This window comes from Leuciscus leuciscus (assembly GCF_965113295.1).
Source record: "Leuciscus leuciscus genome assembly, chromosome: 19".
Classification (NCBI taxonomy): Eukaryota; Metazoa; Chordata; class Actinopteri; order Cypriniformes; family Leuciscidae; genus Leuciscus; species Leuciscus leuciscus.
In genome coordinates, this window is record NC_138743.1 from 21,948,933 (window position 1) to 21,961,240 (window position 12,308).

Sequence of the window (12,308 nt, forward strand, 5' to 3'; positions counted from 1 at the left end):
TTCTTCCACTACAGGTAACACTTCTTTCAGTAGTTTAGTGGGTATTGGGTCTAATAAACATGTTGTTGGTTTAGATGCAATGATAAGTTTATTTAGCTCTTCCTGTCCTATAGTTGTAAAGCGGTGTAGTTGTTCTTGAGGGGCGATTAATTGAGGCTGAATCATAAGACACCATTAAAGATTGTACATTTACAATTGTGTTTCTGATGCTTTCTATTTTCTCAGTGAAGAAGTTCATGAAATCATTACTACTGAACTGTAATGGTATATTTTGCACAGGTGATGTCTGTTTATTTGTTAGTCTAGCCACGGTGTTAAATAAAAACCTTATTTATATTGATTATATTGGTTATTTTCTATTAGTTTGCGGAGATGCTCAGCCCTGGCTGCTTTTAGGGCCTTTTTATAATGTGACGTACTGTCTTTCCACGCGATTCTAAAGACCTCTAAATTAGATTGTTTCCATTTACGCTCTAAATTTCGAGTTTCTCTCTTGATAACATGCGTAGCACTGTTATACCATGGCGCTTTAGTTTTCTCTCTAACCTTTTTTAATCTAATTGGTGCAACGATGTCTAATGTACTAGAGAAAATGGTGCTCATAGTGCAAGTCATTTCCTCTAGTTCATCCGTTTGTTTGGGTTCACTGAGCAGCTGAGATAGATCAGGTAAGCTATTTGAGAATCTATCTATAGTGGTTGGAAGGATTGTTCTGCCTGGTCGATAACATGGTGCAACATGACAAATTTCAGCAGTACGTAGTATGCAAGTTACCATGTAATGATCAGTGACATCATCACTTTGCGGTATAATATCTATATCGCTTGGATTGGTTCCATGTGATATAATTAAATCTAGCGTATGATTAAGACGATGAGTGGGACCAGTGACGTTTTGCTTGACCCCAAAGGAGTTTAATAAATCTGTAAACGCAGCCCCTAACGCATCATTTGGATTATCTACGTGTATGTTAAAATCTCCAACAATTAATGCTTTATCGACATTGACTAATAGGTCTGATAGAAAATCTGCAAACTCTTTTAGGAAATCACCGTAAGGCCCAGGCGGTCTATATACGGTAGCCAAGGCTAGAGATAATAGGGATTTATTTCTTACATCTAAGAGTGTAACATTTAGTACAAGTACTTCAAACGAATTAAACCTGTGACCTGTTTTTTGAGTAACATTAAGAATGTCTCTATAGATTGTTGCAACACCGCCACCACGACCAATCAGACGGGGCTCATGCTTATAACAGTATCCAGGAGGAGTAGACTCATTAATACCGAAATAATGATTTGGTTTAAGCCAGGTTTCAGTAAGGCAAAGTACATCGAAACTATTATCTGTGACCATTTCATTTACAATAACTGCCTTAGGTGTGAGCGATCTAATGTTTAGAAGACCTAGCTTTATAAATTGTTTTTGTTCACTAATATTGAGATTTTCTGGTTTAATCACAATTAGATTTTTCCTAGATCCTACAGTAGATTTAATGTTTGACCTCACTAAACGAGGAATAGACACAGTTTCAATATAATGTTCTACATTGGTACTTATATCAATTAAGTTTGGACAGCAAAGAGTGTGATTTGGACTTTGACTTACTAGTCATATGGTGTGCAACGCCTTGGAGATGTTGTCCGACAGAAGAGCCGCTCAGATTCTGCTGGGGTGAAGTCCATCAGCACGGAAGAGCCTAGGTCGCTCCCAGAACAGATTCCAATTATTTACAAAGAGCAGTCTCTGTTCGTTACACCATGACATTAACCATTCATTTAGAGCAAATAATCTACTGAACCTTTCATGTCCTAGTCGGTACGTGGGAAGCGGTCCAGACACGATAATCATTGTTTCAGGCGATGTGCTGCGTACCGTCTCGATCAGGCTCCTGTAGTCCTTCTTCAGAACCTCCGTCTGCCGCAGCCTGATGTCGTTCGTTCCCGCTTGCAGCACGACAGCTCCGATGTGCTCGTCACCATTCAGGATCTCGGGGACCTGCGCAGCCACATCGAGAACACGAGCACCAGGAAAGCAGTGAGTGCGCACCTTACCTTTACCTGAGGTAGCGTGTACATGCCGGACGATGGAAGTGCCGATGATCACAGCGTCGCGTCCCGTCTCGCGAAGAGGGGAGAAGCGGTTCCGGGTGGAGATCTCGAAGGCCGGGAGGGGCGGAGAGGTCCTGGCTCGCGTCTTCCGCTGTGGAATCACCCAGGGTCCGTGGTGTTGTGTCGGTGCCGGAGTGAATGAAACCAGGGATGATCGCGTCCTGTGCAGAGAAACACACGGAGTAGACGAGGTCGGAGTCAAAAGGTTACTAACCACTGACTTGTGAGCATCGGCGCGTGATGTTTCAAGCGCTGATCGCCGATCTCGCAGCTCGGCTTGTCTCTCTAGTAGGTCGCGGATCTGCTTTTCCACCGAGTCCAACTCTAACTGCACAGAATGCAGCTCGAACGTGTCCTCACCTGCACTCAAAGGTAACGTTAGACACACATCCGATATATTCGCCATTATAGCAGATGTGCTATAATGGCGAATTATAGCTTTAAGTGATACAGGTGTAAAAAAGACGATCGATAGGCGTGTAATGCTAGCGGGCTAAGGCTAGTAGCGGAAGTTCGGAAAGTTGGATATAAGTAGCGATATCAAAGCAATCCGATTGTTTTTTAAATAGAATAGTATTCCAGATATGTTCACACGCTGTAAAAATGAAAGTGTTCGTTTGTAAAAGAGTGTAAAGAAGAAAATCACGGTTTATGAATTAATTCGACGGAGCTCCAAACACAACAACGCACTCAATCGCGACGCATGCGCAGGATCATGGGTTTTCTAACCCATACATGCTTAAACAATTGCCTGATGGGCTGAATGAGCCCTTCTCTGATCACTGCGACTTGTCTCTATAATCCTGTACAGTAAAATAAATAAGAGGGATTCGGGTCGGAATTTGAGACTGGGCGTGACGTCATGCGCGTTTCACGGCACGCTCACCTGGCTATGTCTGGCATGTTTGTGTATTCGCCGCCATTCTCCGTAGAAGATGGATTCTAAGAGACCGGCTTTTAGTTCATTTCAAACACCAACGCAAACTCAACGTAAGATAAAAAAAAGAGAACTTTTGTCTAGTGCAAAAGACAACCTCTGGTTGCAGTTTCGCTTGCCGCCAGAGGGGGCATAGTTCTGCAAAAAAACGACTAAGAGTCTTGCGCAATGCACCTTTAAACTGGTTATATATATTAATAATTGTATATATTTTTAATTTTAGATTTTTTCTCAGATTTTTTTTTTCTCCAGTTTTAGTGACTTTAGTACTTCATCTTAAACTTCTTAAACTTCTTTAGTACTTCATCATAAACTTTGTTTGAGTTGTCAAGGTAATGTTTCCTTTTTGTTTCTTTAAAAAAAAATCTAATTATTATATTTCATTTCAGCTTTTTCAATTACCAAAACCAATTTGTAATAGTTTTAGTTATAATTACAAGTTGGAATTTACCAAAAGAAAAAATACCCCCCAAAAAAAGATTTACTGAAAATCTTGTCTTTCACCACAACCTTTTGAATTTGTTCATTGTTAATTTCATTGGTTATCGGCCATAATGTAAAAAATAAAAAGAATCAGCAATTTAATAACGGCCGGAAGTTTAATCTTGCTATTTGAACTTGTATACAGCCAGGGTTTGACATTATGATACCAAAATATATAAGCAAATACTTTAAAGGTAGGGTGGGAAATTTTCACAGCAGCTAGTATTAGCAAGTATTATCCCACCCTTCCTTCAGAGCATCTTCAAAGCCACGCGTACAGCAGATTTTGCAAATCGTCTTGCAAAAAAGACGGCGTAAAACACCATGTCTTAAAGCACATAACATTACAATAATAATGAATATAAACAACTTAAAGAGCTCTGACCTGTACCACCTGACTGCTGCAGATTCATCTCGCCGTTGCCATTGAAACACATAAACTCGAGTCACAGGTTTACATCTCTTAAATGACAGTAGATATGTTGTGAACGCAGCAGAAGCTGGTTGTTTTGGTTCAGGAGGAACTGTAAAAGGCGGCTGCTGTTTTGTTTGCAGTGCTCAGTGACTGACGTCTGTCTAGTTCTGTATAGCATTAAACGCGCGGATGACGTGTGATGTCTGTGTGAGCAGGTGTGCGGCGGAGGTATTAAAATACATACATTGACAGGCAGGTAGGACATCGTATGCAATGATTGGACCGATTGCAATGATTGGAAAAACATGTTATGGTCCTACGCCTTCCACAGATGATGTGTGTGTGTGTGTATATATATATATATATATATTTAGATCACTTAACTTAGTGATTGCTATCAAGATGTGAAAAGACTTTCAACCAGCGCAACAAAAAATGTTTCTGGTACCAATCGCCTACCCTGCCTTTAATAGTGTCTTGTCATTTTTATATTACCTTAATTGCATGGTGCATTACTTGTCCTTTTTGTGTTACTACTGAAAAACGAAAGTCATATGTGTTTGGAACGACATGAGGTCGAGTAAATGATGACAATTTTCATTTTTAGAGGAACTATCCCTTTAACTTTTATGTGGTAAAGATGCTGATTTTAGTTTAGCCTTTGATAACCTGTGGTTTCCTTTCACAGGATTGCCTCAGGAAACGCTCTCAACGGGTTTGAAGGATAATAGATCAGCATCTTTAATCAATTTGCTCACACAGAGCCACATGAATATTGCACATCCATGTTCAATTGTAAAATCGTCCCTCTTAGTTGTTCTGTAATGCATCTAAGCGTTAACAGAGGAACCAGTGGGTTTCTTTGGCCTTCATGGCTATGACGCACATTATCGTTCAGTCTGGCCGTTTTTGGCTGCGACGGAGCAAAATGTTGCATACGTACTATTGTGAAGAATGCTGGTAGGGTCTCCGAAAGACCACTGCAGACACGCGTGAGCCAGTTACAAACTAGCTGCAAAGATCACATGGCAGTCATCCCGACACATGGACATGATACATAACATGAGAGATTATCTTAATACCAGCACTCTGTCTTCATGTTCTGCTATAGAGGAAATGCTAAAAAACATGGACGAGGGCCCAGCAGGTTTTCCCATTACAACTTTCTGTTAAGACAATTTTTTTTTTTTTTTTTACATCCAGTGTCTCTGTTGTTTTAATAAACAATTGACTACAAAAATGTTGGGGAGAAATAAATATTTATTTGTTCATTTATTTATTTAAATTGTTTTACTTTGTTTTGTTTGCCATGTTTATGCTGACAAGAATGACAGTTCCTTAATTTAAATACTCAGCGCTATATCAGAGCATTTAAATAGGCTATATGTAAGAATTGAATGTGTTAATTGCTTTTTTTATTGCCAGTGTGTGAATAGCTTTTAACGAAACTTAAAAACCAAGACCTTCCCCGGGGTTTTCTATAAAAGCTCAGGACATTTTCCACATGAAAATCAAAAGGATGTGACATTTACTCGCGCTCCCGATAGCCTCTCTTTCGTTCAATGACACATGAAATGAATGATAATGCCGAAAGAGCTCTTCCGTACTGTAATGTCAGTGTGTCATGCAAAGAAAAGGGATTCATTAAAAAATATAGACTCACATTGTCAGATCTAGTCTATAGTCTCAAACATACTTTATAATCAAGCTTTCTTAACAGTGTAATTTTAAGCACCTCATCTGTCAACTGTTCGATAACAGTATATCACTGCAAAGGTATTTTCAACTTCTTTTTACTTTAGTGAAGAACGAAAGAGAACTTCGCCGTGAGTATATCGGGGCATTTAATCACATTCAGTATCTTGTATGTTACGTGTGCACAAGTGCGAGCATGAGCAATAGTTGATGGCTGCAGTTCTCTTAACAGCCACTGGTGTCGCTAATAACAAGGGTTTCTAAATTCTACATTTTCTACATTCCTATTTCTCCTACACTCCTACGGGGACAGGAGAGCTGTCAGTCAATAAATGGGAAAACAAAGTAACTAGCGTTACTTTTTTTAAAAAGTAACTCAGACATTTTGTTGTAAATTTAAAAGTTAATCCGTTACTTTACTAGTGACTTGAAAAAAGTAATCTGAATAAGTTACTCACGTTACTTGTAGTTACCCCTAAACTGATGGTTGAAGTGGTGGAACCATTTAGTCAATTCCCCTCTATTGTGTGTCTCTATTTTGCAACAGTGGTTGGAGATCTTTTCCCAGTGAAGTCCCCCATCTCCCCCCGTTTGTGCAGTTCGTTTAATAGCGTTTTCTTGGCAGGATGCCGTCTAATGCAGGCTCTATAGAGCAGTTCAGATTAATGGACAGTACATATGGCATGTTCACTTTCCCTCTTGTGCCGTTTTTACAAGACAAAACCTCTTGCAGCAGAGAGAGAGAAGGAATCACTGGAACAGTTTCTTGTGAAAGTTTTCTGTTTTAGATTTATACTCTTCAGGTGAACATCTGTTTCAGACCCGCGAGCAGAAATGGCAAATTATGTTCTTATTAGTTAATCTGACTTCAGCTAGTAGGATTTGTGGTGTTAGTTAACGTTAGGAACTTTAAACAAAAAAAATAGTCAACTCAAAAATGTAAATTCTGTCATCAATCTTTTTTTTTGTCTATATGTCTTCCCAAACCTGAATGCTGTTATCTGGGGAACACGAAAGGACATTTTTAGATTTGTTGCAAACTTCTCCCTAATGCACAATATAAGCAAACCACAGTCTGTTTGTCAGTTTGTTTGTTTGTGGAGTTTGGGTTTGTTTGTAGCACTCACAAATTCTTTTTGTGAGTGTTTATTGTTTAAGGGTTGGTTCACACAAAAATGAAAATTGCCATTATTACTCATCCTCATGTTGTTCCAAACCCGTAAGACTTTCGTTCATCTTCAGAACACAAATTGAGATATTTTTAATGAAATATGCCTAAATTCTGCCTTAATAATAATAATTAATAATAATAATAATAATAATCATCATAATAATCATCATAATTTCTCAACTTATTCTACAGTTGTTGTCAGGTAATAATAATAACAATTAATAATACTAGTATTATTATTATTACCTTGACAATAACTAGGTTCATTTGAGAAATGATTGGATTTTTAGCACAATGTTTATACGCAATATTTAGATGGAATAATACAACAACAACAAAAAAAAACTACTGTTCCCCACCCAATCTGAGCAATAGTATTAATGTTTATATATATATATAGCACTGGCTGGAGATGTCCACATCCTTGTCAACTGAAATTCCTTCTTTGATTTCCAGCTCCCCTGTTTGCATCATGATGTTGAGATATGGTTAGATGGGTGAGCTCCAGGTTTCCAGACATGGTGCTGATATTAAGGTTCAGCTAATGTACAGTGAATTAGTGTCATATCACGAATCCTTCTCAAGGTCAGCATTTGACGTAGCCTACACTAAATCACCCCTGCCAAACTCTGGCACCATTACTGCTCATCTCCCATTATCTTATCCATGATTCTCAGCTGGCTAATCAGTTTCCAGGAATACCTCCCGGATTTGTTTTAGAACGGCCTTGTTTTGTTCTTTCAGTCTGGAAAAAATGCATGAATATGCATTTAAATTATTTTAACTGCTAGAAAGTTGCCAAATGATTTGGTCTTTTCAAGGCATGATAGGCTGTTCTGGTGTGTTTTAGTGGGCGTCTGTGCAAATGCACTTACATATATATGTCAATGCTGCTACATCTTAAAATTGTTTCATTTTAGAGAGAGTAAAAGCCTTTTCAAGAGACATAAAAGAAAGCGAAAGAAAGGGAAGATAAAACACTGCAATGATCCTCTTTCCATGGACTCCCCACTGCTTTAAAGACTTTTGTGTGACAGCAACGCTCCCTGTGAACATAGCCGACTTCCTCCTGATTTTGTGTGAAGGCTTGATGTCTATGAAACCGAGAATCACAGAAGATTCTTTTCCCCCTCAAACTCCTTGTCTTTTTCCTTCCTTTGTTTCTGTTGTAATCCATGGGTTTCTCTGGGTTCAGTTCCATGTACATTATTCAGTTGGTCTCTGCCAGAATAAGATACTAGAGTAATACTCTTTTTCTAGTTTATTGTCAGGAAAATTATTTTCTAATTGCACAATTGTTGAATCAAATGCTTGGTTAATTATTTTTGCATTTGAGCCACAGCCATATAACCCTGTAGCCCAAGACTGATTGTCCACTGAAGCTAAGCAGGGTTAAGCCTGATTAGTTCCTGGATGGGAGACCTCCTGGGAAAACTGGTTTTCTGCTGGAAGAGGTGTTGGAGAGGTCAGCAGGGGGCGCTCACCCTGTGGTATGTGTGGGTCCTAATGCTCAATTATAGTGACTCTCTGTAATCCATTTAAAAATCCCATGTCACTTCTGGTAAAGAGGAGGGGTGAAACCCTGGTATCCTTGCCAAAATCCCTCCCTCGCTATAGTGCAACATATTGGGTTTTTTTGTATCAGATGGTCCACTTTGCAACTTTTTCTTGCAAAGAACCTCCCAATCAGACATGAAGCGACTGTTTGACTGATCAGTTGTTCATTCATTTTAAGAATTGGTAAATACGTTAAATAGGACAAAGGTCTGCTGGGGCTAGTGACATAAACTGCTAAGAATAGTCTTACAAGTTAGTCATAAATTTTTTTTTCTTTAAGACTTTTTAAGTCAGTTACATAAAAACGTAGATTAGTCTAATTTGATTCTAAAAAGTAAGACTGATTACCCCTAACTAACTGCTAGTTGGTCATACTAGTTGTTAAGACACAGTCTTAACATAATGGCTTTGTTTATGCAACTGGCCCCTGAGACCAAAGAAGAAAATTCTGAAGATCAACGTGTATTAAATGTATACAATTCTAAGATTTGATACCATTTATCTTCGCAAACTTTGGCAGATCCAGCAACTGGATCTTCCTTGCATGTGTCCGTAAATACAGCCAATCAGATTTTGAGAAGGCTCTTGCAATTTTAGCATACAGTATGGATTAGGCAATGCAATAAAACAGTTTTGTTTGTGGGGAAGATCCCTCTTTTTGAGTTGTAGCCTTCAACTTTTTTGGGTTACGAATAACAAATAAAGTCCAAATGTTACCATTAGGCTACACTACCACCATCTGGAGCCTGTCACTGTTTTGAAGAACTCAACAGTAACCTTGACAACTGGCCAGCTGGACCAATTACGTTCAGTTAAATATAATAAAGGCACTGTTCAGTTCAGTTCTACCTTGGTCTCAGAAATGCATTACATCACAGAAGAAGAACTGAAATCAGCCATTAACCTTGTTTTGCTCTCCGAGTTGGGTAGCAATTGATTTCATTAAATCTCAGCAGGTGATTTTCCTCATCACAGATCCTGAAGTTGGGGGCTCAAGCTCTATTTCGGCAGATTTGTTACACGTGGAGAAATTGATTCAGCAGAAGTGATTTCACTGGCGTGTCTTGATGGTTGTTGGTGCTTTAGCTCTGTGTGTGTTGGCCCATATACTCACATCTGTGTTTGTGTATGTTGCTAAGCTGCTACCTCCACAGGTTGCGGACTCGTTAGGTCACTGTTTGCTAGTGCGACCTCATATGAGAGATTGCGGTTGTATTGGTGCTGAGTTTAAGTTGGGTACATTCCTGACGTGCAATCGTGATGAATAAGTTTGATGGTTACTTTCACTCTTCCTGAAGTCCCATTACGAAATCAGGCAGCTCTTCTCCCATTTACTGACAGGAACTAAATCTCTCTATGTGGTTGAATGCATATCAGAGTTTGTTTTTGTGTTTTAATGGCGCTAAGAGCTCATTTGAAACGGATTCTCTACTGGAAAATGGCTGACCGCTTAGCGTAATTACATAACGCATGGTTGCATAATTATGGACGGGAGTTTCCAAATATGAATTTCCAAGCGTGGCTATTATGTCGTATATTAGACTGTAACGGCGGCTTTAATCTTGAAGCTAACAGATCGTTTCTTAGATGACAGAACAGTCAGAGTTGAGTTTTCATGTTCGTGTCTTAGAGATTTAGCGTGTCAGATTGATGTTTATCCAGTGGTGTTGCTGCCCAATACACATTGTTAAATATTATTTAAAAGCTTTTCCATTCTCATTCAGTCAATCACTCGCACCATGCGAGTGAGGCAGAGGATCAACCCAATTTTCAGATGATTGCCATTCAAGTCTGAGATAACTCCTGTGTTTAGATGCAAAATTAACTGGATAAAGCGTGATAGACCGGGAAAGATTCACTTGTCGTTAAAAGCCCCATTACTGCTGCTTTCTAGGGTCACTGGTCATGAGCGATGCTCATCCCATCTCAGGTGTCCCGAGTTGATCTGTTTTTGGCACTGTGGACCACTCGCTTTTTCCTGTTGTGCTTGGTGGACTTGATTGTTTCCGTCCAGTTTCTCAAATAACAAACCAGCCTGAAAACGATTGTTTTACGTAACTTTTTTCTTCTTCTTCTTTCAGGAGCTCTCTAGTTGTGGCTGGAACAAGAAGGAGAAGCACAGTTCAGCGCCGAACGCTGTGGCCTTTACACGACGCTTTAACCAGGTAAACCACAGACACTTTTTGCTGTTGCCCCCTTACTTTGACACTAACAATCATAGGTATTAACTGTAGACTTCCAGCTAAGGATGTTGAAATCCACAAAATTGGACCTGCAATTAAGCGTCTGTTTGAGCGAATATGTGTAGTGTTGGGCCTTTGGCACTTTGACAAGGGTCAATGGAGTGTAAGGGGCATTGTGGTCCTATTGCAAGTTAAATAAACATGTTGACAGTTTAAATAACATTTTGTTTTTACAATGACTTACAGTATATGAATAAACGGTTATAAAGATTTGAAGAAACATGTAATTCTTTGAGAATGGAATTAAAAAAGACTAGGGAAAATAAGGCAAGTGAACAGACCATGTAGATGTAAATCTGTTATTCTCTCTTCCTTTTTGTGACCTTTGTAATATATCAAGAAGCTAAATATAAAAAACAAAACAAAAAAAAACATGCTTGTACTACTGTTACAAGGTTTGGAGTTAGTAAGATTTCTAAATGTTTTTTAAAAGACAGTAAAAAAAAACATTTAAAAGAAACCTTAATATTGTGAAATATTATTTTAGTTTTGAATAGCTGCTTTCTATTTGAAAATGTACATATGTGACGTCAAAGCTGAATTTTCAACATCATTACTCCAGTCTTTAGTGTCACATGATCCTTCAGAAATCATTCATGCTCAAGAAACATTACTTATTATTATCAATGTTGAAAACATTTTTCTTTTTATATTTTTGTAGGAAAAATGTGATACATTGTTTTCATAATCATATAGAAAATGTATATAAATAATAATAAAAAAAATTATATATATATATATATATATATATATATATATATATTTAAATATATTTAACAATGCAAAACTTTGTCACTTTTGATCAATTTATTGTTTCCTTGCTTAAAGTATACACTTTTTCTTATTGTTTTTTTTTTTTCTTACTGTATCTAATGTTACTTCTCTACTTTTTCCAACCAAAATGATACTCGGATAGCTTTTTGGTCTACAGGTTTACTACGGCAAGAAACATGTTTTTTGCTTCTGTGGCCACATGCATTCAAGAGTTGGTTTGTTTCAAATAAAATGAGTACAAATATTTCAAAGCGAAAATAAGGTTTCCAAGGGCTTTTTGTGTTATTATTCAAAGGGAGTGGGCATCAAAGTGCAGAAAAGGGTTGGTCCGGGTTAGTGTTCAGGTCACGAGTGGCGGAGGCCTCCGTAGTGGCTCAGCTTCCCAAGCTGGCATGCTTGTAATGTGCTGGCTGAGCATTAGCGCCTGTGTTTGCCAATGCGTATGTTTCTGGCCTAAATCACTTTACTTTATTGCCTTGGATTGGCTAGGATGGAAAATTATGTCGCTGTCAAGGTTCTTGTTAACAAAATTTGGACTCAATGCTAACAAAACACACTCTGCATAAATGTGATTGTATGTCACAGTGACTTTCAGGTGAATAAGACAAGAGGGAAACTGGACTTGCACTGACATTTTGGCTCTAATGTGAGCAGGTAATGGGATGTTTGAAGAGGTTATCGCCGCACTGAGGTCTGAGTAGAGATGTTGGAAACAGAACAGGGTTGGGAAACACTGACTTGATCCAGTTGGCCTTTGAAGAAATATGTGGCCCCCTCTGAGTGTGTTCAAGTTTCTGTGTGCAATCGTTGCTTCATTGGCAGAAGCTGACAGTGTGTAACCAGAAGGGAATTATCGTTGAATAAAGTTTACAAGCAAAGCAGAAGTTGTTTCTTACACCTCAAAATCTTCACCTTAAGACTT

General features: G+C 38.5%; 1 protein-coding gene across 4 annotated transcripts in view; it reads left to right on the forward strand.

Annotated features, from left to right (window-relative positions):
* ralgps2 (Ral GEF with PH domain and SH3 binding motif 2) overlaps nucleotides 1–12,308 on the forward strand; it is a 125,485-nt gene that overhangs the window by 50,879 nt on the left and 62,298 nt on the right. For all 4 annotated transcript variants that reach the window (XM_082146822.1, XM_082146825.1, XM_082146823.1 and 1 more), the window contains exon 6: nucleotides 10,451–10,534. In XM_082146822.1, coding sequence (XP_082002948.1) covers nucleotides 10,451–10,534 — 84 coding nt within the window. The remainder of the gene's footprint in view (nucleotides 1–10,450; nucleotides 10,535–12,308) is intronic.